Here is a 27,956-nt window from a genome sequence, read left to right as displayed (position 1 = left end):
AAGCCGTGGATAGAGCGTACGTTGCACCATAGAGACACCGCGCTGCCTGAACGCCTGTCTACCACAGAGAATGCTCTGAAGAGAAAGTCTGAAGACCATAGCTCTTTAAATACCATCATGTGGGCCATATTACGAATTGTAGAGGCTATACTTCCCAATAGGGTAATACAAGAAGACGGTGACAGGTTGGTGACCCCTGCAGGCAATGAGGTGGACAGCCCTGCTATCCCATAATGCTGTTCGCAGCCATGGGTCCTCACACACGTTCTGCCTGAGCTACACGTGATTGAGAGAGAGAGCAGCGATGCCTAAATCTAAACGCGATAAGAAAGGTGAGAGGGGCCCCTGAGGGCCCCAGACAATGGCTGTGTGATTGGCAGGTTACAGTGAGTGTGCGCTGACTATAGATGTGACGTGATCTCCTTCTCCACAGTATCTCTGACCAAGACAGCCAAGAAGGGTCTCCAGGTGAAGCAGAATCTTATCGAGGAGGTAAGATCCTGGGGCCACATCTTCCCCTCTGGGGGCCTTATTAAAGGGCATCTGTCAGCAGTTTTGTCCCTATGACAGACATCCCAACCTGCAAAAACTCATTTCAGGGAGGTTTTCTTTTTTTTTTTTTTCTTTCACAAACTTTTTATTACATTTTCCAGACATATGCAGTATCTGCACACTTTGCTCTATGGTGTGGAGGACGGGGCTCATTACCCTGCCCCAAATTATCATATTTATGTATATGATTAAAGGGATTCTGTCACCACCTATAAGCCCTGTGAGCTAAACATCTGCTCATGTCCAGGGCAGCATTCTGATTTCTAAGGTGGCCTTATAAAAGCTATTTGTGGCTTTATTCTGCGGAAAAACAGGTTTTACTAACCTGTCAATCACTGAATTAACCACCTCCGGACCGCCTAACGCAGGATCGCGTTCCGGAGGTGGCAGCCCTGCGCAGAGTCACGCATATATGCGTCATCTCGCGATGGGCGAGATTTCCTGTGAACGCGCGCACACAGGCGCGCGCGCTCACAGGAACGGAAGGTAAGAGAGTTGATCTCCAGCCTGCCAGCGGCGATCGTTCGCTGGCAGGCTGGAGATGTGTTTTTTTTAACCCCTAACAGGTATATTAGACGCTGTTTTGATAACAGCGTCTAATATACCTGCTACCTGGTCCTCTGGTGGTCCCATTTGTTTGGATCGACCACCAGAGGACACAGGTAGCTCAGTAAAGTCCCACCAAGCACCACTACACTACACTACACCCCCCCCCCCCCGTCACTTATTAACCCCTTATTAGCCCCTGATCACCCCATATAGACTCCCTGATCACCCCCCTGTCATTGATCACCCCCCTGTCATTGATCACCCCCCTGTCATTGATTACCCCCCTGTAAAGCTCCATTCAGATGTCCGCATGATTTTTACGGATCCACTGATAGATGGATCGGATCCGCAAAACGCATCCGGACGTCTGAATGAAGCCTTACAGGGGCGTGATCAATGACTGTGGTTATCACCCCATATAGACTCCCTGATCACCCCCCCTGTCATTGATTACACCCCTGTAAAGCTCCATTCAGATGTCCGCATGATTTTTACGGATGCACTGATAGATGGATCCGATCCGCAAAACGCATCCGGACGTCTGAATGAAGCCTTACAGGGGCATGATCAATGACTGTGGTGATCACCCCATATAGACTCCCTGATCACCCCCCTGTCATTGATCACCCCCCTGTAAAGCTCCATTCAGATGTCCGCATGATTTTTACGGATCCACTGATAGATGGATCGGATCCGCAAAACGCATCCGGACGTCTGAATGAAGCCTTACAGGGGAGTGATCAATGACTGTGGTGATCACCCCATATAGACTCCCTGATCACCCCCCTGTCATTGATTACCCCCCTGTAAAGCTCCATTCAGATGTCCGCATGATTTTTACGGATGCACTGATAGATGGATCGGATCCGCAAAACGCATCCGGACGTCTGAATGAAGCCTTACAGGGGCATGATCAATGACTGTGGTGATCACCCCATATAGACTCCCTGATCACCCCCCTGTAAAGCTCCATTCAGATGTCCGCATGATTTTTACGGATCCACTGATAGATGGATCGGATCCGCAAAACGCATCCGGACGTCTGAATGAAGCCTTACAGGGGAGTGATCAATGACTGTGGTGATCACCCCATATAGACTCCCTGATCACCCCCCTGTCATTGATTACCCCCCTGTCATTGATTACCCCCCTGTAAAGCTCCATTCAGATGTCCACATGATTTTTACGGATGCACTGATAGATGGATCGGATCCGCAAAACGCATCCGGACGTCTGAATGAAGCCTTACAGGGGCATGATCAATGACTGTGGTGATCACCCCATATAGACTCCCTGATCAACCCCCCTGTCATTGATCAACCCCCCTGTCATTGATCAACCCCCCTGTCATTGATCACCCCTCTGTAAGGCTCCATTCAGATATTTTTTTGGCCCAAGTTAGCAGAATTATTTTTTTTTTTTCTTACAAAGTCTCATATTCCACTAACTTGTGTCAAAAAATAAAATCTCACATGAACTCACCCTACCCCTCACGGAATCCAAATGCGTAAAATTTTTTAGACATTTATATTCCAGACTTCTTCTCACGCTTTAGGGCCCCTAGAATGCCAGGGCAGTATAAATACCCCACATGTGACCCCATTTCGGAAAGAAGACACCCCCAGGTATTCCGTGAGGGGCATATTGAGTCCATGAAAGATTGAAATTTTTGTCCCAAGTTAGCGGAACGGGAGACTTTGTGAGAAAAAAATTAAAAATATCAATTTCCGCTAACTTGTGCCAAAAAAAAAAAATTTCTATGAACTCGCCATGCCCCTCATTGAATACCTTGGGGTGTCTTCTTTCCAAAATGGGGTCACATGTGGGGTATTTATACTGCTCTGGCATTCTAGGGGCCCCAAAGCGTGAGAAGAAGTCTGGTATCCAAATGTCTAAAAATGCCCTCCTAAAAGGAATTTGGGCACCTTTGCACATCTAGGCTGCAAAAAAGTGTCACACATCTGGTATCGCCGTACTCAGGAGAAGTTGGGGAATGTGTTTTGGGGTGTCATTTTACATATACCCATGCTGGGTGAGAGAAATATCTTGGTCAAATGCCAACTTTGTATAAAAAAATGGGAAAAGTTGTCTTTTGCCAAGATATTTCTCTCACCCAGCATGGGTATATGTAAAATGACACCCCGAAACACATTCCCCAACTTCTCCTGAATACGGCGATACCACATGTGTGACACTTTTTTGCAGCCTAGGTGGGCAAAGGGGCCCATATTCCAAAGAGCACCTTTAGGATTTCACAGGTCATTTACCTACTTACCACACATTAGGGCCCCTGGAAAATGCCAGGGCAGTATAACTACCCCACAAGTGACCCCATTTTGGAAAGAAGACACCCCAAGGTATTCCGTGAGGGGCATGGCGAGTTCCTAGAATTTTTTATTTTTTGTCACAAGTTAGTGGAAAATGATGATTTTTTTTTTGATTTTTTTTTTCATACAAAGTCTCATATTCCACTAACTTGTGACAAAAAATAAAAAGTTCCATGAACTCACTATGCCCATCAGCGAATACCTTGGGGTCTCTTCTTTCCAAAATGGGGTCACTTGTGGGGTAGTTATACTGCCCTGGCATTCTAGGGGCCCAAATGTGTGGTAAGGAGTTTGAAATCAAATTCTGTAAAAAATGCCCGGTGAAATCCGAAAGGTGCTCTTTTGAATATGGGCCCCTTTGCCCACCTAGGCTGCAAAAAAGTGTCACACATCTGGTATCTCCGTAATCGGGAGAAGTTGGGGAATGTGTTTTGGGGTGTCATTTTACATATACCCATGCTGGGTGAGAGAAATATCTTGGCAAAAGACAACTTTTCCCATTTTTTTATACAAAGTTGGCATTTGACCAAGATATTTATCTCACCCAGCATGGGTATATGTAAAAAGACACCCCAAAACACATTCCTCAACTTCTCCTGAATACAGAGATACCAGATGTGTGACACTTTTTTGCAGCCTAGGTGGGCAAAGGGGCCCACATTCCAAAGAGCACCTTTGGGATTTCACAGGTCATTTACCTACTTACCACACATTTGGGCCCCTAGAATGCCAGGGCAGTATAACTACCCCACAAGTGACCCCATTTTGGAAAGAAGAGACCCCAAGGTATTCGCTGATGGGCATAGTGAGTTCATGGAAGTTTTTATTTTTTGTCACAAGTTTGTGGAATATGAGACTTTGTATGAAAAAAAAAAAAAAAAAAAAAATCATAATTTTCCACTAACTTGTGACAAAAAATAAAAAATTCTAGGAACTCGCCATGCCCCTCACGGAATACCTTGGGGTGTCTTCTTTCCAAAATGGGGTCACTTGTGGGGTAGTTATACTGCCCTGGTATTCTAGGGGCCCAAATGTGTGGTAAGGAGTTTGAAATCAAATTCAGGAAAAAATGAGGAGTGAAATCCGAAAGGTGCTCTTTGGAATATGGGCCCCTTTGCCCACCTAGGCTGCAAAAAAGTGTCACACATCTGGTATCCCCGTACTCAGGAGAAGTTGAGGAATGTGTTTTGGGGTGTCTTTTTACATATACCCATGCTGGGTGAGATAAATATCTTGGTCAAATGACAACTTTGTATAAAAAAATGGGAAAAGTTGTCTTTTGCCAAGATATTTCTCTCACCCAGCATGGGTATATATAAAATGACACCCCAAAACACATTCCCCACCTTCTCCTGAGTACGGAGATACCAGATGTGTGACACTTTTTTGCAGCCTAGGTGGGCAAAGGGGCCCATATTCCAAAGAGCACCTTTCGGATTTCACTGGTCATTTTTTACAGAATTTGATTTCAAACTCCTTACCACACATTTGGGCCCCTAGAATGCCAGGGCAGTATAACTACCCCACAAGTGACCCCATTTTGGAAAGAAGAGACCCCAAGGTATTCGCTGATGGGCATAGTGAGTTCATAGAACTTTTTATTTTTTGTCACAAGTTAGTGGAATATGAGACTTTGTAAGAAAAAAAAAAAAAATCATAATTTTCCGCTAACTTGTGACAAAAAATAAAAAGTTCTATGAACTCACTATGCCCATCAGCGAATACCTTAGGGTGTCTTCTTTCCGAAATGGGGTCATTTGTGGGGTGTTTGTACTGTCTGGCCATTGTAGAACCTTAGGAAACATGACAGGTGCTCAGAAAGTCAGAGCTGCTTCAAAAAGCGGAAATTCACATTTTTGTACCATAGTTTGTAAACGCTATAACTTTTACCCAAACCATTTTTTTTTTACCCAAACATTTTTTTTTTATCAAAGACATGTAGAACTATAAATTTAGAGCAAAATTTCTATATGGATGTCGTTTTTTTTGCAAAATTTTACAACTGAAAGTGAAAAATGTCATTTTTTTGCAAAAAAATCGTTAAATTTCGATTAATAACAAAAAAAGTAAAAATGTCAGCAGCAATGAAATACCACCAAATGAAAGCTCTATTAGTGAGAAGAAAAGGAGGTAAAATTCATTTGGGTGGTAAGTTGCATGACCGAGCAATAAACGGTGAAAGTAGTGTAGGTCAGAAGTGTAAAAAGTGGCCTGGTCTTTCAGGGTGTTTAAGCACTGGGGGCTGAGGTGGTTAAAGGGTTTCTATCACTTGGTATGACATAATTGAGGATTTTACTAAGTTATGACGTAAAGTCATGATTTTATGAAAGACACGGAGGCGAGTATTTGCTTAACTCTTTCTTTACTGTACATTTAGCAGCAAAGATAACTGAAGAAAAAATATCAGTGTAACCATGGCAACAACTCCACCCCCATAGCCCCTATATAAGGCGCATCACCACATGAACACTTCCTCTTTCTTTGTGGACTTCAACCGACGAGAACCTTTAACTTGGACCGATCAACCAACAGCCCGAACTTTGACTGCGAACAACAACAGTGGATTGCAGCAAGGAGAACACCTGGAAGCAGCTGACAGGGGCGATCAACCTGAAGAGAAAATAAGACATCATGGTAATATGGATACTAACTAATCGAGAGTGGTAAAACCACACCCGGACTCATTCCCTGCGAAAAAAAAAAAAAAAAAAAAAAAAAAAAAAAAAAAAAAATAAAGCAATCAACAAATAAATATAAATAACATTTCAAAAGATCAAGAGATCCCACAGACCAGATGGGTGGGTATAAAACAAAGGGTGGGAAATACTCGCCTCCGTGTCTTTCATAAAATCATGACTTTACGTCATAACTTAGTAAAATCCTCAATTTTATATCAAGACACGGAGGCTCATATTTGCTAGTTTAAAGCTGAGCAATGACTGAGGTAAAAACATGCGGATCAGGTCTGAAATAGAATTCCCGAAAGGTAGAGACTCGGGACCAATCCGCCAGCTTCATGACATCCTCTAAACGAGCTCCGGCCACCGACATTGAGGTAGCCGTTGCCCCCCATACCGAATGCGCAGTAAATATGGAAGTGTCAATCCCAGAGAGGGAAAGAATCCACTTCACCCACCGGGAAAGCGTAACGCTGGTTACCGGAGCAAAAGGGCGCCGAAAAGAAATAAACAATTGAGGGGAATCTCCAGAGCGAAGAGATAGAGTGCGAGACTCGTATTCCTTTAAGCATGCAACGGGGCACAGTTGCAGAGAAGAAGGAAAAGACGGAAAAGTAACTGACTTAATACTCGTTTTCGTGCGACGAGATATGTTGAACATAACGCCATGAGGAGTAAAATAACGCGCGTCAATGTCTAAAGCTCGGACATCCGAGACGCGCTTACAAGCCACCAAACAAAGAAGGGTCACTAACTTAGCTGACAGTTGTCGCAGAGACAGTAAAGAGTTGAGAGGCCAATCCTCCAAGAAACGAAGGACTGTAGCGACATCCCAAGTGGTAGAAAAACGCGGTCTAGGAGGCCGTGACAGGCGAGACCCCCGTAACAATCTACAAACCAAAGGGTGTTGGCCGGCGGGGCAACCGTCAAACCCGGAATGTCTGGAGGAAATAGCGGAGCGGTACACGTTTAAAGTACGGTAAGCTTTACCCGCCTCAAAGAGAGAAGTGAGGAATTGAAGAATAGCGGCTACAGGGGCTTGCAGGGAATCCAAGTCCCGTGAATCGCACCAACGAACCCAGACGTCCCACGCAGACTGATAGGCTCGTCTAGTGCCTGGAGCCCAAGCTGACTCCAACAGCTGCCTGGTTGCAGCCGAAAATTGTGAGGAATCCCAGGAACCCCTGAAACTTGGCAAGCTAGAAGTTGCAAGGATCCGTCCAACAGGAGTGGATGGTGGCCACCGTAAGGGTCGATTAGTAGCTGAGGAAAAAACGGCAGAAGTCGAGGTACCTCCGTGAGAAGACTCAGTAACTGTGGAAACCACGACTGAGTCTGCCAAAAGGGAACTAACAGTACTAACTGCGCTTGTTGGTGACAAACCTGAGCGAGTACACGAGGAATGAGTGAGAATGGGGGAAAAGCATAGTGGAGAGAACCGCCCCAGTTCTGAAGGAAGGCATCCACGGCTTCCGCATGCGGATCCGGACGCCAACTGAAGTACCTGGGTAGTTAAGCGTTCAGGCGTGATGCAAACAAATCGATGCAAAACGGGCCCCAGAGAGATAAAATATCTCGGAAGACCCTCGGATCCAACCTCCAGTCGCTGGAGTCCGAAATGTAACGAGAACTCCAGTCGGCTAAGGTGTTGTGGAGGCCTGGAATGTATTCCGCCACCACCGAAATGCTGTTGGAAAGACAAAACTCCCAAAAGTCTTTGGCCAGACAAGACAAAACCCTGGACCGAGTCCCTCCTAGGCAGTTCACGTATCGGACAGCCGAGACATTGTCCATACGCAGGCGAATACACGCCCGAACTGAACCCTGAGCGAAACTGCGGATCGCAAAGGAACCCGCTAAGAGCTCGAGGGCATTGATGTGAAGACGAGACTCCCCGGGAGACCACGCTCCACCCGTGGAGACTCCCTGACAGTGTGCTCCCCACCCCATCAGACTGGCATCGGACTCGATAACCATATCTGGATGTGGGCCGAAAATAGCCCGGCCGTTCCACACTGACAGATTGTGTATCCACCAAATCAACTCGTCTCTGGTCTCCAAATCCAAGACCAGAGTATCTGAGTACGAGGCTCCCGCTCTCAGGTGAGCAATCTTTAGTCTCTGAAGAGCACGATAATGGAGGGGAGCAGGGAATATCGCCTGAATGGAAGAAGTGAGAAGACCGATCAGGCGAGCCAGGTGTCGGAGGGATAACTGAGGGAGCAATAACGCATGACGAATCTCTTTGCGGATTGACTTGACTTTGGCTAAGGGAAGACTGAGGGATAGATCCAAAGAGTTTATGGCAAAACCCAGGAACTCCACCGTGGTGGCTGGTATGAGGCACGACTTCTCCAGATTGAGAATGAAACCTAACCCCTGAAGAAGGGATTTGGCCATTTCCAAATGATCTAAAAGAATGGAAGGATTCTGGGCCATGATCAGGATGTCGTCTAAATAGATGATTAGACGCACCCCTCTCGCTCTGAGCCAAGCCACTACCGGTTTCAAGAGTTTTGTAAAACACCACGGAGCGGAGGATAGGCCAAACGGGAGGCAAGTAAACCTCCATGTCTGACCGTTCCATAAAAACTGAAGGAGATTTCGGGACGAAGGAGCTATCGGAACCGTAAGGTACGCATCCTTCAGATCCAACTTGACAAACCAGTCTCTTGGAAGAAGCATATCTCTTAGAAGATGGATGCCCTCCATTTTGAAATGTCTGTAGCGAACGAAGACATTCAAATGTTTGAGATTTATGACCGGTCGGAACTGGCCACCTTTCTTCTGTACTAAAAAGATGCTGCTCAGCACCCCCAAGTGAGGGTCGGGGGACAACTCTATAGCTCCTTTGAATAGAAGGGACGAAAGCTCTGCATGTAAAAGCGTTTGGTCTGAGACTGGACCCCATAGAATAGCGGGAAGGTTCGTTGGGGAGGATACCAGTTCGATGGTAAAACCCCGGACCGTAGAGAGAACCCACTGGTCTGAGGTGATCTTTGACCACGCATGGGAAAAGAGACGGATCCTTCCCCCAACCTGTTGGGGAATCAGAGACGACACACAAGGACGACTTACCATAAGGGCGTCTAGACCCGGAAGCGCCTCGGAACCCTCTGAAGCGCGAAGGACCTCCGCGGGATGGGAAGAAGGTAGGTTGGTACTTGGAATCCTGCAGCGATTGGCGGTAATTGAAGGAGCCACGGCCCGTACCTCTGGGCTGGAAGTTGGTTCGGCCGGACAGTCGGCTCCTGAGATTGCCGGCCCTGGAGGAAAAACGCGTCTGGAAAACGCGGCGCATGGAGCTTTGCGCTTTATCAAGGGCCGTGAAAGCCCCCACATATTTACCTAATTCTTTTATGAATGGGTCCCCAAAGAGGAGACCTTGGGCCTCTTTCCCAGATTCTGTCAGGGATAAATTTGCCAATTTAGGCTCAATTTTCATTAATATAGCCTTTCTTCTTTCAATGGCAATTGAGGTATTTATATTGCCAGTCAAACAAATAGCCCTTTGGGCCCAACCACTGAGGGTCTCAGGGTCAACCTGTGTGCCCGCTGCTTTAGCACATTCGGCAAGATCAAAGATTTTTGCCAAAGGACCGGTCAAATCAAGCAGCTTGTCTTGGCAAGCTTTCAATGCCGAGTCCAACCCCTTGCGCGGGTTGAACCCTGTTTTAGCCAGAAACTGAACCACTTTAGGGTCCACGCTGGGGGTCTCGCATATTTTGTGCGGAATCAGAGGTCGCGGACATTCCGCCCGTAATTTACTGCGAGCCTCTTTAGACAGGGGAGTACGGATCCTTGCTTCCAGATATTGAGCCACATGAGTGGCGGGAAGCCATTCAGAGGACCTCGGATGGTGCAATTGGTCGGGATCGAACAGAGGGTCCCCCATGGGATCCAGGATAGTATCTTTGTCAGACACTATAGGGTCAATACCTGTCCCCGCTGCATAAGACGGGTCATCCTCAATAGCAGGATCAACTGCCACATCAATTAATTCATCCTCCCCAGACTGGTGGGGGTAATCATCATAAGCCTCCTCAACAGACTCTGCGTCTGAATCAGAAACCGGCTCCGGTTGAGACCGTGCGGTTTTCCAAGATCGCACCCTTTCTGCCGGGCGCGGGTTAGCTCTTTTGCGCGACTTAAACGCGCATTCATTAGGTGGGACAGAGCCCACATTCACATGTGTTCTGGAGGCAGGAGGGGGCATGTCAGTGTTTATAGGTTGAGCCCTCAGGGCCTGGGAGATAGACTGAGATAAGGTCACTGACACTGAGCTCATAGCAGCTACAACAGCTTCAGAAATAGACTGCTGGAGGTTAGCAGCCTGTAACTCCTGGGCAGAGGGTTCATTAACCCTATGGGGAGGGACTGGTGACACATGACCAGAGTGCCTCACCTGAATAGAGCTGGCCGGGGACACAGGGACGTTAGACATGCTGGAAGGACTATCTAGAGGAGTAAGTCACCCCTATAGACAGAAGATAACGGCGCTGAGGAATAACTGTAAGGAAGAACTGCACTGTGAATCCGGCGATGAGAACTGAGAGAGAAGGGAGACGCAGCGATGCAGAGCCGAGACGAGACTCCTCCCCTTCACCGGATCTCCAATGAGGTGAAGTGAGACAAAGGACGGTGGCCGAGAATCTCGCTCAGTATCGCGAGATCTCGGCGCCTGAAGAGACTGTGCCGCAAAAGCCCGCGAAAACGGAGCGGGAACAAGGACAAGGTAATGAAGAAGGAGGGGGGGGGAAAAAAGGGGGGGAAGGGGAACAGTAAAATGGCCGAGACACCCAAAGGGAACAACAGCTCAAAACGGGACGCCGGAATGGGGAAAAGAAAAAACCTAACAATGCGCCGACAGCGCAAATAGGCAGAGAAAAAAGATAACAACAAAGCGATTAACCCCCCGAAGGAAGAGAAAGAAATATATATATATAAATATATATATATATAGGATATAGCGAAAATGGAGGAAGACAAGTCTTCCAGAGAGGGACTAGGATAGGAATAAAGTACAGATAAAATATAAGTACAAGTAGTGTATATATATATATGAAAACAGCCAATGAAACAGCAAATAAATCATCCACTTATCTGAGCTGAAGCAGCAAAGAAAGAGGAAGTGTTCATGTGGTGATGCGCCTTATATAGGGGCTATGGGGGTGGAGTTGTTGCCATGGTTACACTGATATTTTTTCTTCAGTTATCTTTGCTGCTAAATGTACAGTAAAGAAAGAGTTAAGCAAATATGAGCCTCCGTGTCTTGATATAAAATTAGCTGTCAGACACTAGCGATCCGCTAGTGTCTGCTCTGGCCAACCATCCTACTATAATCACTTGTGGGGCAGCGGTTTTGCTAAAAAACTAACTTTTATAAATATGCTAATGAGCCTCTAGGTGCTATGTGGGCGTCATTAGCACCTAGAGGCTCCGTCTACCTTCATACACAGCCACCGCCCAGCGCGTCCCTCCAGCCCGCCCATGTCCTCCTCCGTGTGACGCGGCGGCCGAATTCTCGCGCATGCGCCGTGCGCGGCTGTATTCGGCGCATTTGAGATGTGAGCTCGGAGCGGTCAGACATTCAATGCGCATGCGCCGAATACATCCGCGCATGCGCATTGAATGTCTGACCGCTCCGAGCTCAGACATCTCAAATGCGCCGAATACAGCCGCGCACGGCGCATGCGCGAGAATTCGGCCGCTGCGTCACACGGAGGAGGACATGGAGGCGGGCTGGAGGGACGTGCTGGGCGGCCGCTGTGTATGAAGGTAGACGGAGCCTCTAGGTGCTAATGACGCCCACATAGCACCTAGAGGCTCATTAGCATATTTATAAAAGTTAGTTTTTTAGCAAAACCGCTGCCCCACAAGTGATTATAGTAGGATGGTTGGCCAGAGCAGACACTAGCGGATCGCTAGTGTCTGACAGCTAATTATGTCATACCAAGTGATAGAAACCCTTTAAGGTGCCCAAGCAGGGGAGGTCTGTGGATGCATGGTGCCCGACCGCACGCATCGCCGTTCGTGCCCAGCGCCGCCTTCTACTCCTCAGTGCCGCCTCTCCCGCTTTGAGATCCTGCGCGTGCGCACAGGCTCAGCCTGATGCGCCGTTGCGGACTGCTGGCATCGGCTTCTTCTTGCACTGTGCGCACGCACCGAGAAGGGGACACTGCTACAGGTTGCCGAAAAGGTTTACTGCGAGTAAAGTCAGTTAGGGTACTTTCACACTAGCGGTTTTCTTTTCCGGCATTCAGTTCCGTCCTAGCGGCTCTATACCGGAAAAGAACTGATCAGTTTCATCCCCATGCGTTCTGAATGGAGAGCAATCCGTTCAGGATGTCTTCAGTTCAGTCATTTTGACTGATCAGGCAAAAGAGAAAACCGCAGCATGCTACGGTTTTATCTCCGGCGAAAAAAACTGAAGACTTGCCTGAATGCCGGATCCGGCATTTTTTTCCTATAGGAATGTATTAGTGCCGGATACGTTCTTTCGGTCTGAAAAAAATAAATGCCGGATCCGTTTTGCTGGATGACACCGGAAAGACGGATCCGGCATTTCAATGCATTTTTTCGACTGATCAGGCATTTTTAAGACTGATCAGGATCCTGATCAGTCTTACTAATGCCATCAGTTGGCATACGTTTTGCCTGATCCGGCAGGCAGTTCCGGCGACGGAACTGCTTGCCGGATCTCTCTGCCGCAAGTGTGAAAGTAGCCTAAACCTTTCCGGGATATATTGTTTCACATGCGGGTGTCAGGGAGCTGCTATCTAATAGCGGGAGACTCCCTGAACCTCCGGGAGACTTGAGATCCCTGCTATGATACCGGTTGACCTGTTACATGGGCGCTTGCCAGCTAAAGGCATCTGTGTTGGTCCCATGATCATATGTGCCCGCATTGCTGAGAAAAATGATTTTTTTTATATGCAAATGAGCCTCTAGGAGCAACGGGGGTGTTGTCGTTACACCTAGAGGCTCTGCTCTCTCTCTGCAACTGCTGCACCCTCTGCAATTTGACAGGGCCAGACAGGGAAAATGTGATCACACCTGACCCTGTCTAGTAGAGAGCGTGCAGTAGTTGCAGAGAGAGCAGAGCCTCTAGGTGTAACGGTGACGCCCCCGTTGCTCCTAGAGGTTATTTGCATATATTAAAACATCATTTTTCTCAGCAATGCGGACACATATGATCATGGGACCAACACAGATGCCTTCAGCTGCCAAGTGCACATGTAACAGGTCAGCCGGTGTCATAGGTACAAAACTGCTGACAGATGCCCGTTTTGTCACCACTTCCAATGATGCTGATGTGCACGGTTATACAAACCTTATGATGACCCTGAGAGACAGTGCCTCATGGAAAGTTCTGCCATTCTCAGTCTAATAGACTTTGGGGATGATCTATCAAAACTGGTATAAAAGAAAACCTGCTTAGTTGCCCATAGCAACCAATCGGATTCCACCTTTCATTTGCCAAAGGATTTGTGAAAAATGAAACTGGAATCTGATTGGTTGCTATGGGCAACTAAGCCAGTTTTCCTTTACACCAGTTTTAATAAACCTCCCCCTTTTGTGTTTCAGTTTCTTTCCATTTTTAAGATCTTTGCTTGCAGTCGTTGAAGGAACACACCTGCTATTCTTAACAACCCCCTATACACATGCAGACTCAGCTGAGGATGCATGTGTCCTCAATGGGGAAAGGGGATAAAGGCAATGGCAGACGTCTCTGGCAGCAGCTTATCTCCTCTGAGAACAAAATGATCGAGCATCGAAAGTCAGCTGCCCAATCCTTTTCTGACCCTCCACGTCATCTTTTAGGGGGGAGTCAGGACACTTCCATACACGCTAGATGGGCGGCCAGTTTTATCGAAATTGCTGGATTCGGTGTAAACATGAATCTTAATGGCGTTGTCCAGTGATTGGCTGCAGCAGTATATGGAACATCACTGCTGCAGCTGGGCAAAGGGTGTCAGCACAAGAAAGAAAGGGGTTAATATTTCTCACAGCTGAGGGTTTGTCACAGTTGCTTCCAATGAAGTTTGTCACCGTTGCTTTCCCATGGTGTGAAATAAAAAAAAAAAAAAAAAATCTGACTCATCTCCACCGATTCCTTGATGCCCCCGTTTCGACACTTTAGGGTACAGCTACACGGAGATTTTGGGCTCGACATGTCACACTTTCTCATCTCAGACAATGGGGGCATATAGCTAGGATATGCCCCCATTGTCTTATAGGTGCGGGTCCCACCGCTGGGACCCGCACCTATATCGAAAACGGAGCCCCGAAAGTGAAGGAGGGCGCACTGCGCATGCGCAGCCGCCCTTTATTCATTTCTATGGGGCCGCCGAAAATAGCCGAGCGCTGGCTCGGCTATTGCCGTCTGCCCCATAGAAATGAACGGGAGCATGGGCAGTGCATGCGCAGCATGCTCCCATTCACTTATAAGGGAGAGGCGGGGATTAGCGCTTGGTGGTGGACGGACCCTGGGAAATCTGCGGTCCTGCAGCCACAGCGCTCCCCGCTCCGTTCTCGATATAGGTGTGGGACCCGCACCTATCAGACAATGGGGGCATATCCTAGCGATATGCCCCCATTGTCGAATATGGGAATACCCCTTTAAGTATCTCAGTGTAGAGGGTGGCCATAGGAATGAATGTAGTCACAGTGCGAACTGCACGTTTGCTGCGACCTCAACACCCAAATTGCAAAGAATCCAGCTCTAAATTTTTTGTAATTCTGGGGTTGCAGAAGATGTGAGTCGCGTTGCGACCCCATTCATTCATTCATTCATTCATTTTGGCTGCCAAAAATTCCTTGTGTACCCGTACCCTCAATGTTCCCCTGCGCTGGTCTCTTCTATTATCACCTATCCTGTGTATTAGTAATAAACCCTTTTCACAATAATGTACCTTTCCCTGACAGCAAGCAGTGATGCTGAAGTGGTGATCTACTAAGTATGCGCGGAAGTTGCACAGCGTTTTATTATGCGGACTGGAAAGAGATGGCTTCTTTCCTCCACAAGCAGCACCACACCTGTCCACAGGTTGTGTGTGGTATTACAGCTCAGCCCCATTAACTTCAATGGAGCTGAGTTACAATGCCAGGCACAACCCATGGACATGTGTGGGGCTGCATTTTAAATGAAGCAGCCGTGTTTTTATAATCCCGGCGAACTCCTTTTAAAGTTTTATTTCTATAAGATTGGACTGCCCCTTTGAGGATCGTTTTGTATAATCAAATTAATATTTATTTATTTTTTTTTCATTTTTCTTCTACAGCTGCGGAAATGTGTGGACACCTACAAGTACGTGTTTGTCCTGTCCGTGGAAAACATGAGGAACAACAAGCTGAAGGATGTGCGGAACGCCTGGAAACACAGCAGGTATCGCTTATAGTGCACTGCCCAGTGGGTTAAAGGGGCATGCTGACGGGTTCTCCCCACTGCAGCAGTCACGTCGACAACACGTGACCACTGCAGCCAATCGCTGGCCATTTCGATGCATCGTTGAGACCAGTGATTGGCTGCAGTGTTCACGTGTTGTCACTGTGATGTCTGCACTACACTCAGTATTGCTCAATTCTGTATTGTAGGCTTCCTGCTGAAACCAGAGACGCACCCCTTTAATTTATTTAAAGGGACCCTGACTAATTCTGTATCCTGTGATTTTTGTCATCCTTTGATGGCCCCTTTGTTAAAGTAACACTCCACTCATTTTAAGACTATGGCAACATAGAGTGGATTCTCTGCAGCAAAATTTCCACTATGGATTTTGCTGCATTTCCGTGGCAGCATTTGCAAATTATCTGCCGCCAGCTCCACATGAGTTGCGTGCAGCTTTGTCACATTTTTCTGCTGCCGCAGATTTCAAATTCGCTCTGCAGATACTGTAATTCCTATTGCTGCAATTTTCACTCCTTTCCGTGTAAAGGTCCCTATACACAGGATAATACATTGTCGGGAAGCAACCGTTCCTTTCCCACATTCTGCTGCTCGCTGGTGGAGGAGACTGTTGCGTTTACATGCAGGGATCTCCTCCACAGTATGGAGAGCAGTGATCGCTAATACGATCGCTCGTCCCCATACTGACTTAGTTGTTTCCCAGCAAGCAGATGCTGTTTACACATCACGATCTGCTGCGGGCAAACAATAATTTTTGTGTCCACACAAATGATTTATATCTTTTTACTCATTCATAGGGTAATCAGCGGTACATTTAGGGCTCTTTTACACGAGCGGATCCCGTGTGTGGAATCCGCTGCGTGAAAGAGTGCCAAGCCCCACTCCGGACAGCAGAGACACGGAGCAGTAACATGATTGATAATGCTCTGTGCCGCTCTGTGATCTTTTTACTACAAAATCACAGTGACTACTTTATATCACCGTGATTTTGTAGTAAAAAGATCACAGAGCGGCACGGAGCATTATCAGTCATGTTACTGCTCCGTGTCTCTGCTGTCTGGAACGGGGCTTCGCTCTTTCACACAGCAGATTATCCCTTACACTGCCAGATAATCCCTAACGAGCAATTATCTGTGGGAGTCTTAAGGGGTGAAATCTGCCGCAAGTACATCACAAAATCCACCTGTAATTCATGTGGATTCTTGCTTGTTGCAGCAGAAATATCTGCCCCATGTGCACGTACCCGAATATATTTCTACTGCGGATCCACTGACAGATTTTGTCACCAGTCTGCAGTAGAATCCATATATGTCGCATGCAGGTTTTGCAGCGCATGAAAGGATTGAAATCTGCACTGCACATCAGTTTACGTGACGTGGATTTTCAGTTAGTACATCTGTATATAATACACATTTTGCACCGTATCTGTCCCGTATAAACATAACCTAAAAGGGGTCTCCCAGAATAATAGCTCGTGGACCTGTCAGCAGGATAGGCAATAAGTGTCTGATTGCTGGGACCACCTGCTATGGTATTGGAGGCAGACGACACAGGACCCTTGATCATATGATCGGTGGGGTTACCAGTACTCGGACCCCTCCAGCGATCAGACACTTACCCCCTATCCTGTTAATAGTTTTGATTCTGGGAAAACCCTTTTAACCCTCTATATCCCATGGCAGAAGCCGCTGCGCTATGCTTCAGGTGCTATGCTGCAGACTCGCTCTAGTTTGAGCTGCATTGAATGGAGCTAAACCGCGAGCAGGTGGCTTTAGGAGGGGTCCGCAAGGACCTGTACATTGTTGGTATGGTCTTGAAATCTGGATGGCAAAAACCGTCGGCTGCATTGAAAATCCGAATGGTAGGCGTTATCAGCACAGATTCGGTCCGATTTTCGGCACCAAATCAATGCTGAAATCTGCGCCTAAAATTCTTTGTGTGAACATACCCCAAGAGTATCAGTTGACTGTCCCACTTAAAGGGCACCTGTCTAATAAAATGACGGGAGCTCTTGGGCATCAGGTAGGTGTAGATGTTCTCGGCCCTGCAGAGCAATGATGTCTCTGATACTGATATCTTCGCTCTATTTTACCTTCCAGATTATTCTTTGGCAAGAACAAAGTGATGATTGTGGCTCTGGGGAAGGATCCGTGCGACGAGTACAAGGATAACCTGCACAAAGTAAGATTCTTTGCACCGTCGCTCCTTACACTGTGCACTAACCGGGAAAGTATCAAAAAACATAAAGGTTTTTTTTTTTCTCTTTTCCTGCAGTTGAGCAAAAGTCTTAAAGGAGAAGTCGGCATCTTGTTCACCAATCGCGAAGAGAAAGAAGTTAAAGAGTAAGACAGTGTCTGATGTCTCGTCTCTTCTCTGCTTTCTTTCCTTTATTTCTTGCAGTCGGGATTCTGTGCCGAGTCTGGTATCTCACCTCTTGCCTTGGACACTCTTGAGGGGATTTAAAGTAGTTGTCTCATCTCAGTCATTGGTGGCATATCACTAGGATATGCCATGAATGTCAAATAGGTGCGGGTCCCATTTCTGCGCAGCTGCCCTCTATTCATTTCTATGGGAGTTCCGAAAATGGCTGAGTGCGCTCGCATGGCTATTTTCGGAACTCCCATAGAAGTGAGATGAGAGCACGCCACACGTGGGTTCCTCTCTCTAGCACTTTGGAGGCACCGTTCTAGACATAGGTGCGGGTCTCGCCTCTGGGAAGCTACTATCACACATTCCCACCAACACTGACTTCAAGGGGAATTGGAGACCCCCCCCAAAGATGGGATCCGCTGAGGTTATGACCTATCCTGTGGGTTGGCCATTCAGAAAAGTTGGATCACAACTGCTGCAGAAAATTTAATTTCCAGAAGCAAAGTGTCTGAGTGATTGAGTTTAGTGGGAAATATGTGGGCAGTCATGTGGATGTTCAGACGTAGATGCAGCAGGCATTGCAGATGTGGGAGACCCTGACATAGAATGAGGACTGTGCATACGCTTGCATGCAAGTGCTTGACTCAACACTGCTCTTCAAAATGGGCAACATTGACTTCATTTTCCCGTGATGCTAAGAACAGCAGCTCTGGAGCACAAACTGCTGCTCTAATAAGTGAAGTGCAGGACATGGTGGGTTTATTATATGAAGGGAGCTGCACTTGATCAGCTTGAATGTTTTGCTTTGCTGGTAATGGTGTCTGTTATTAACCTCCAGATTCGTTTTTACAGATGGTTTGATCAGTTTAAGGAAACGGACTTTGCTCGGGCCGGAAACAAGGCGACCTACGGTGTAGTTCTTGATGAGGGGCCCCTAGAACAGTTTACACACTCGATGGAGCCACAGTTACGACAGCTGGGCCTGCCCACTGCGCTGAAGAAAGGTCTGTCCTGGTCTTTCAATACTTAGATATTAAGGGGTTGTCCACGTTGCCTGCCTTTAGGGGCGTATGGAGGTGATTGGGGTCCCCCTATTACCCCAAATAAAAGCCACTGAAATGAGACGCTGTCTGCCGGCGATGGCTGCAGCAGGATGTGTGTGGATCACAGAAACAATTGGTCCTCGAAGCAAGCATTAGAAATTTTATCTGGCCTCATCCAGGCTTAAAGGGGTATTCCCATCACTGTTAAATCTCTTAATGATTTGACAGTGATCATTTTTCTAAATACATTTTATTACCCAATTCCCACCCTTTTTGAGAAAATAAGTCCCCTCTTACCTGATTGTTGTCTTTCGTCTCCCCTGGTTACGGCCACCTCTCCTGTCGAATCCCGCCGCTTGCGCAGAAGACTGAAGATTCTCTCCCGGCCAGGCCGCGCAATGTCCTGAACGCGCACGCCGCCACGCATGCGCCATGATGACTTCTTCCTGGCCAGTATAGTACAGAGCCGCGAACGCGCACGCCGGCTCTCTACTATACAGGCCAGGAATAAGTCACCATGGCGCATGCGCGGCGGCGTGCGGGTTCATGACATTGCCCGGCCGGGAGAAAAACTTCAGTCTTCTGCGCAAGTCCAGCCAGGAGAAGACGTCAATCAAGCACCGCCGAATCCAGGAAGTGAACGTCGCGCTGGAGGAAGGTAAGTATGAAAACTGAAGATGAGAATACCCCTTTAAGGGATTGTCCGTCCTGATTTGAAAAAAATAAACAATGGCAGGCAGCAAGCAGTGTGTGTTCAAAAATAATACAAACTCTTACTTTTCAAAATGCCCTCCGTCATAGTGACTGCTAATAATATGGTGTTCTTGCCCACATGACCCTTAAGGCTGTTGTTCTCCCACTGCAGTCTTGTTACCAAAAACGGGTCACCATCACCTCCAGTCTGGCGGGCACCACCAGGAGCTGCAGTTCTGGAACTAAGGTTTTTTTTTTATTGATGGATAAGGGTTTTTATTTTCTGAATACGCTTCCTACCATTTTGTTTTCTCGCCCATATTCCTTGGGGGACACAGGAAACCATGGGTATAGCTCTGCTCCCTAGGAGGCGTGACACTAAGTGAAAGCTGTAAGCCCCTCCTCCATCAGCTATACCCTTCAGCCTGGAGAGAGAGACTACCAGTTTTTGCTTAGTGTCCAAGGAGGCAAGACACCCCCTGCTTATGCAGGGTTGTTTTTCCTATGATTTTTATTTTTGCGTTATTTGTTGTTTTTAATTCGATTTTTTTCTACCTACAGGGACAACAGAGGCGCATTAGACCCCTCTGTTTCTCCCGGGGTTGAGTTGCGCCAGTGCCGGTAATTCCGCACTGCCGCCTCCCCCACAGAAGACAAGGTGGACCAGGGCAGCCTCGCTCCCCTGCGTCCCGCCAGCTCAGGGTCGCCCGCACGCCAAGTCCCTCCCCCGGTTTCCTGCCACTGCGGTGCCAGGAGCTGAAGGGGCGACCCTGCTGGACGGATTGAGGGTGAAGACAGCGGATGGTGAGAGTGGCTGCTCCAGCCTCCCCTTTTCCCTCCCTCCCACCGCTGCTACGTCCCCATGGCCATGGCCACTGCTACATGCACACTGCTACAGCCATTCCCACCACCCCTCCCGAGCCCCCCCCCCCCCCTTACCGGGCAATGTTGGAGGGGAGTTTTATCTGGGCACAGAGACGCTGCCTTACAGGGGACGGCTGCAGGCAAGCAAACCGTCGGCCAATTCGCAGGTTGAAGCAGGCGCGGCGGGGGCCGCTTACATGGTGTGAACGGCGCCATTTCATGGCCGGCACTTCTTCACTTGGGGGGTTAAAATCATTTTGCCGCGCGCGCGGCTCTGCTTCAGAGCGGCAGAGGGGGGGCGGAGCTTCCTACATGCGCTCCGCTACTTCCGGGTTCATCGCACAGTGCTGCGTGGAATCCTCTCTGCAGTGCGATCCGAAGCCGGTGCTGCTGCCTCTCCTCCACAGCCTCCTCAGTCTGTTCCCCTTACCGCTGCCGCTTGCATCATCCGGGTCTGGTAGGACTTTTAACCCCCTCCGTGCCACAGTACTGTCGCTTGGGTGTTATCCCCGTTCCTTTTCTTTGGGGTCTCCCACTTCAAGTGCAACATCTTGTTCCACCATGTCAGACCCTTCTGCAGCCGCCAAGCCTTGGTACCATGCCTGTACGGCTTGTAGGGAACCCTTTCCCCGGGGGCAGTCTGATCCGCACTGTACTGCATGCCGGGCTCCACCGCAGCCTCAGTCGCCCGCTGTGTCGCCCCCTGCTTCCTCTGACCCCCCTGACTGGGCTAGATCCCTGTCCCAGGCCGTGGAAAGCCTCACTCATGTCGTGGGCCGCCTAATAGACAGGCCACCTACCCCGCAGGACGCCTCACTGATTGTCGCGCCCTCCGGGTCCACTGCTTCTGCCGCTGCAGCGGGTTCACTCCCTCTTAGTGACCCCTCCCGAGCTAGGCACTCTCAGAAGCGTATTAGAGTAGAGCGAGCCTCCTCCTCGGATGCCTCCCTCTCCCCGCCACGCGTGCGCACCCAGACGAGCCTCTCCTCTCCAAAGGATTCGCTCTCTGAGGGTGAATTGGCGGTTTCAGATTTGGAAATGGACTCGGCCCTGCCGTCCAAGCTAGCCTCAGCGATGGGTCAACTCATCTCTGATATTCGTGACACCTTTAAGGTGCAGGATGATCCCCCTAGCTCGGACGCAGCTAGCGTCTCCTTTATCAGACCCAGGCAGGTCTCAAAAGTCTTTCCAATCCACTCTGATTTCTCCTCTGTGGTGTCTAAGGCTTGGGCTCGCCCGGACGCCCGTTTTGTCAACCCCAAGAAGCTGGACATTTGCTATCCCTTTCCAGCCGATGTCGTGGCCACATGGTCTTCCCCACCCAAGGTGGACCCCCCTGTGGCCCGGCTGTCAAAGAACACGGCCATCCCTGTTCCTGACGGGTCCTCTCTTCAGTCAGCGGAGGACCGTCGCATGGAGACCCTTTCCAAGGGCATTTTTGCTGCCTCCGGTTCTGCTCTCAGACCGGTTTTTGCCTCTGCTTGGGCAGGGAAAGCAATCTCTGCTTGGGGTGCGCAGCTGGAACAGGAGTTGGACTCGGACGTCCCCATCCAGGACCTACGTTCCTTGGCCCAGCTTATTATTCGGGCCGGGAATTTTGTTTGTGAGGCCTCCCTTGATGCGGGAGCCCTTATTGCACGCTCCTCCGCCCTGGCAGTTTCCGTCAGGAGGGAGCTCTGGCTGAAGGTTTGGAAAGCGGACGCTGCCTCCAAACGTTCCTTGGCGGGGCTACCGTTTGCGGGTTCCCGCCTTTTCGGGGTCCGCCTAGACGAACTTATTTCGGAGGCCACGGGTGGTAAAAGCACCCATCTTCCTCAACCCCAAGCCAGGGGCGCCCCCCGCGGACGCCCTGGTGCGTCTCGTTTTCGGTCCTCCCGCAGGGCCTCTGGGGCTCCCACCACAGCTGCCGCTTCGGCTCCTCCCCAGGACAAGCATAGGAAGCCGTTTTTTCGGGCGCAGCCCTCCTGGCGCAAGCCGCAGGCTGCCCGCACACCCGCAGCAAAGCAATCCTCTGCCTGAAGGCGCGCCCCCACCCACCCGGGTGGGGGGCCGGCTCCTCCTTTTCAGGGACGTCTGGTTGGCTCACGTCTCCGACGCCTGGGCCCTCGAAATTGTGTCCTCCGGATACAAAATCGAATTTGCATCCTTCCCTCCAGATCGGTTCTTTCGCTCCCGCTCGCCACGGGACCCGAAACGCGCGGCTGCGTTCTCCGCGGCCGTTCAAGCCTTACTGGACAGGGGGGTGATTACCCCCGTTCCTCTAGAGGAAAGGTTCCAAGGGTTCTACTCGAACCTCTTTGTAGTTCCCAAAAAGGGAGGTTCGGTGCGGCCCATTTTGGACCTCAAAAAGCTCAACCGTTTTCTCCTCCTTCGACGGTTTCGGATGGAGTCCCTCCGTTCCGCGGTGGCTTCCCTGGAGCAGGGAGATTTCATGTCTTCCATCGATATACAGGATGCCTACCTCCATGTTCCGGTAGCCCGGTGTCACCATCGCTTCCTCCGATTCGCCGTGGGGGACCTCCACTTCCAGTTTGTCGCCCTTCCCTTTGGGCTGGCAACAGCCCCCCGGCTGTTCACCAAGGTCCTGGCCCCGGTTTTGGCCTTACTCCGTTCCAGGGGTGTTTTTCTGCTACCGTACTTGGACGATATCCTCATCAAGGCTCCGTCCTTTTCTCAAGCGGTTGCCAGCGTGGATCTCACTCTAGAGACTCTGACGAGGTTCGGTTGGGTCATCAACTTCCCCAAGTCCTCCCTTCCCCCCTCCAGACAACTGGTCTTCCTGGGAATGCTTTTAGACACTGGAGCGGCGGAAGTACGTCTTCCCTCGGAAAAACGTCTGATCCTCCGTGGGGCGGTTCGGGGTCTCCTTCTCCACCGTCGACCGTCCTTCCGCTTCTGCATGCGGGTCTTGGGGCAGATGGTTGCCTGCTTCGAGGCGATCCTATTTGCGCAGTTTCACTCCCGCCCTCTCCAACGGGCGATCCTCTCCTCCTGGGACAAATCGCCGCAGTCTCTGGATCATCCCTTCCATCTATCGCCTCCGGTGAGGTCATCTCTCCGCTGGTGGTTACAGTCCCCTCTTCTGGGCAGGTCTTTTCTGCCACTCAACTGGTTGGTGGTTACAACCGATGCCAGTCTCTTGGGCTGGGGAGGCGTCTTTCCTCCCCGATCCGTCCAAGGCATTTGGTCTCCATTGGAGTCCAGACTCTCGATCAATGTCCTGGAACTGAGAGCGGCCCTTCTGTCTCTACGACACTGGACTCATCTGTTGAAGGGTCATCCAGTTCGTGTACAATCGGACAACGCCACGGCTGTGGCGTACATAAACCACCAGGGGGGGCACTCGCAGCGCTGCTGCAATGAGGGAGGTCTCCAGCATTCTCCGTTGGGCGGAAGCCCACGTCCCGGCCCTATCGGCAATTTTTATTCCAGGGGTGGACAATTGGGCGGCGGACTTCCTCAGTCGCACCACTGTCGACCCCGGCGAGTGGTCTCTTCACCCGGAGGTATTCGAGGCCATTTGCCTTCGTTGGGGCATACCGGACGTGGACCTCATGGCCTCCAAGTTCAATCACAAGGTCCCCGCCTATCTGTCCAGGGCCAGGGATCCGGGAGCTTGCGGAGCCGACGCCCTCGTTCTTCCTTGGCGAGGCTTCGCGCGTCCATACATATTCCCTCCCATCCCACTCCTGCCCAAGGTCCTTCGGAAGATCGCGGCGGAAGGCGTCTCGGTGATTCTGGTCGCTCCGGACTGGCCCCGCCGGTCTTGGTATGCCGACCTCATGCTGCTCCTGGCAGACGCGCCCTGGCCGCTGCCCGCCAGGGAAGATCTTCTCTCTCAGGGACCGATCTTCCACCCGCGTTTAAGGTCCCTACGTTTGACGGCGTGGTTGTTGAGACCACCGTCCTGACACGTAGGGGTTTTTCTGCGGACGTCGTCCGCACCATGATCCGCGCCCGTAAGCCGTCCTCTTCTAGGATCTATTATAGGACCTGGAGGACCTATTTGGGGTTCTGTGCCGATCTGGGGATTCCTCCGCTCCGCTTTTCTCTCCCCACCGTTTTGTCCTTCCTGCAGAGCGGACTTGCCCAAGGTCTGGGTCTTAGTTCTTTGAAGGGTCAGGTGTCTGCGCTGTCCATTTTGTTTCAGCGCCCACTGGCCCCCCTTGGTCCTGTCAAGACCTTCCTTCAGGGCGTGGCTCACGCGGTTCCCCCGTACCGCCCTCCGGTACCGCCCTGGGACCTGAACCTGGTTCTCTCAGCGCTCCAGGCTTCTCCTTTCGAGCCTCTGCGGACGGTTTCCTTGCGACTTCTGTCCTGCAAGGTTATTTTCCTTGTGGCCGTCACCTCTCTTCGGAGGGTGTCCGAATTGGCTGCACTCTCCTGTCTGGAACCTTTCCTAGTGTTCCACCAAGACAAGGTGGTCCTTCGTCCGGTCCCTTCCTTCCTTCCTAAGGTGGTCTCCGTCTTTCATCTGAACGAGGACATCGTTCTCCCCTCTTTGTGTCCTTCCCCTTCCCACCCCCGGGAGAGGGAGCTTCATCGCCTGGACGTTGTCAGGGCGCTCAAGGTTTACCTGGAGGTAACCAGCTCTTTCAGGCGTACTGACTCGCTCTTTGTGGTTCCGGAGGGGTCGCGCAGAGGGATGGCGGCATCCAAAGTTGCTATCGCCCGTTTTGTCAAGATGGCTGTTACTGAGGCTTATCTCGCCAAGGGCAAGGTTCCGCCCCTCGGTGTTACCGCTCACTCCACTAGAGCGGTCGGGGCTTCCTGGGCTCAGAGGAATCGGGCTTCTACGGAGCAGATTTGCAAGGCGGCCACTTGGTCCTCCTTGCACACCTTCACCAAGTTCTACAGGGTGCATACTCATGCGTCGGCTGACGCTGCTTTAGGCCGTCTGGTGTTGCAGGCGGCAGTTGATTGATGCCCCCGGTGTTGGTCTAGTTTGTTCTGGTCCCTCCCTTCTGGGACTGCTCTGGAACGTCCCATGGTTTCCTGTGTCCCCCAAGGAATATGGGCGAGAAAAGGAGACTTTTGTATTACTTACCAGTAAAGTCTCTTTCTCGCTCTTCCTTGGGGGACACAGCACCCGCCCTTCATTTGGGTTACAGTTGTGGTTCCGGCTTGGTTGCCCCCGTTGGGGCTTGACGGTTCTTTTTCCGGTTGGTGGTTATCTTTCACTACTTGGACACGCAACTGGCAGTCTCTTCTCCAGGCTGAGGGGTATAGCTGATGGAGGAGGGGCTTACAGCTTTCACTTAGTGTCACGCCTCCTAGGGAGCAGAGCTATACCCATGGTTTCCTGTGTCCCCCAAGGAAGAGCGAGAAAGAGACTTTACTGGTAAGTAATACAAAAGTCTCCTTTTTTAATGAGGCTTCATCAGCACGACCGTAACCGTTTTGCAGACCCATCAGTTTTTTTCCCTTGATCCGCTTTTTGCAGCCAAGGGTAGGACACCTTTTGTCTTTTGTAGAACGGACAACTGGATGCAGAAAGTACACGGGTGATCCATGTGCTGTGAGCGTCCATATGTCAATTCCACAAAAAAATAGAACATGTCTTATACTTTAAGCCACAAAATGTCACTGACTAAATGAAGTCAATAGGTCCATAATAGAATGAGATGCAACACGGACGTCATCCAGATTTTGCACGCCGCATAACAGATACGGTCATGTGCATGAGGCCTTATAGGCTGGAAAACCCAGGAGTACAATATTGATGAGGATAGGTCATCAATATCCCTCCCAGCACACCCACCGATCAGCTGTTTGAAGAAGCCAGTAACGCCATGTTCGGTCACGTGATCTATTTGCGGTTCAGTCCCACTGAAGTGAACAGGTCTGGGCTACAATACCAAGCACAGCCGCTATCTAATGTACTGTGCTGTGAGAAGGCCGCCGCACTCTGCAGCTCATCGTCAGGGGGTTTCTGACCCCCACCCCCAACGATCAGCTATTCATGACCTGATCAAGAACCTTACCAGCAATCAGTGTTACTGAAATTATGACTAGATGAGCCCAGATAAAAATCTGTCCAAGGTTAATCCAGCAGGACTAGGCCTGGGTGGAATTTCAGACTCTTAAAAGTAAAATATTACCATTGACGTGAGATATATGGATGTACAGTTTGCAGTGTCTGATGACCTGGGTTGCAGTTTTCATGTTTGTCTCCGTTGCTCTCCCTCTTAGGAGTAGTGACCCTTCTGTCAGAATATGAGCTGTGTAAGGAGGGCGACACCCTGACCCCAGAGCAGGCACGGATCCTGGTAAGTTTACATCGGTCGCTGTGGTCAGGGCATCCACATTTGTCCTTTTGACTGACGCCGCTTCTCCTTCTGTTTTCGCAGAAACTGTTTGGATATCAGATGGCAGAGTTTAAAGTGTCCATAATGGCCATGTGGGTGTCAGAAACCGGAGAGTTCCAGCAGTATTTAGAGGGAGAGGGAGAGGAAATGGATGAAGACTCAGAATAACGGTGACTCCTTACAGACGGCACTGGATTTCTGGAGTGTTACAGTTTCGGCAGGGATGATTTTACCTCCAGCTCCTCAGCCGGTTGAGTACTATGACTCTGAATGTTCCAGGGGAACTGAGGCCTTACTGTGTTTTAACAGACTACATGTATATCTGAGGAATATGCAAAGGCTCTATTCAGGGTTGGGGTTGGGGGGTGAAGCCCAAACCCTCCACCTACGCCGCAGTTTCGGAGAATCAATCTGTGATCAGTGGACACTTGACGTTGTACTTGTTGCATACGTTATACAGTTCTCTTCTAGGTGCTCATAGGCTGAGAGTGGGGGAACGGCTGCTTGTCTTCTCTCATCTAGCCCAGAGCATCTGACATCTATCAGCACCGCAGCATACGGCCATTTTTACTCTCGTGTATGTTTTTCCTTCCTCTGATGGAACCTGCACCCATTTTGGCAGATAATATACAAAGAGGCGTCTCCCAAGACAGAGAACCGTCTCGCTACCACCAGCTATTGGAAGCGGTTCCCTATGAGTCAAGATCCGACTTTCCAACAAGCCTTGGGATTTGACGAGGGAAAATAGCCAAGCCAGATATCCATCCGTAGACAGCTGTTTCGGGGTGCTCGCCCCTCGTCAGTACAGAGTGGGATTCTGGCTGGCTCGGTGCTATGCCTTAAGTAGACCAGTCCTGAAAGAGATGGTTGTCTTTCTTGGGAGATACCTCTTTGCATAAGGCAGGAAATACAAAAAATCTAAATTCAACCATGCAATGCGTCCTAATAGACGTTACCTTAAATCAAGCTCCTTCTCTATCCCCGTTAATAAAGTGACCGTGCAGTGCTTCCCTCCATGATTGTGCTCGGACTCCATTCTAATACATGGTCTGGTAATAAAACCGAATTGTTTTGGATCGACGCGTTGTGTGTCTACAACTTTAATTGACTCCATAACAAGTGTTTTTAGATTCGTAAATGACCAAGGTGGTTGATGGTCCTATTTT

The 27,956-nt window shown here is 49.7% G+C and overlaps 1 protein-coding gene across 1 annotated transcript; it reads left to right on the top strand.

Annotated features, from left to right (window-relative positions):
* The first annotated feature begins 34 nt into the window (after positions 1–34).
* Positions 35–27,956, top strand: MRTO4 (MRT4 homolog, ribosome maturation factor). Its single transcript, XM_040422703.1, has 8 exons — positions 35–332; positions 434–492; positions 15,391–15,494; positions 17,612–17,693; positions 17,787–17,854; positions 18,735–18,886; positions 26,675–26,751; positions 26,833–27,956. The coding sequence occupies exons 1-8, from the start codon at positions 305–307 to the stop codon at positions 26,956–26,958; spliced, it is 696 nt and encodes a 231-aa protein (XP_040278637.1). The 5' UTR covers positions 35–304; the 3' UTR covers positions 26,959–27,956.

Source organism: Bufo bufo, chromosome 1 (genome assembly GCF_905171765.1).
Source record: "Bufo bufo chromosome 1, aBufBuf1.1, whole genome shotgun sequence".
In the NCBI taxonomy this organism is placed as follows: Eukaryota; Metazoa; Chordata; class Amphibia; order Anura; family Bufonidae; genus Bufo; species Bufo bufo.
This window is presented reverse-complemented; position numbering and strand designations above follow the sequence as displayed.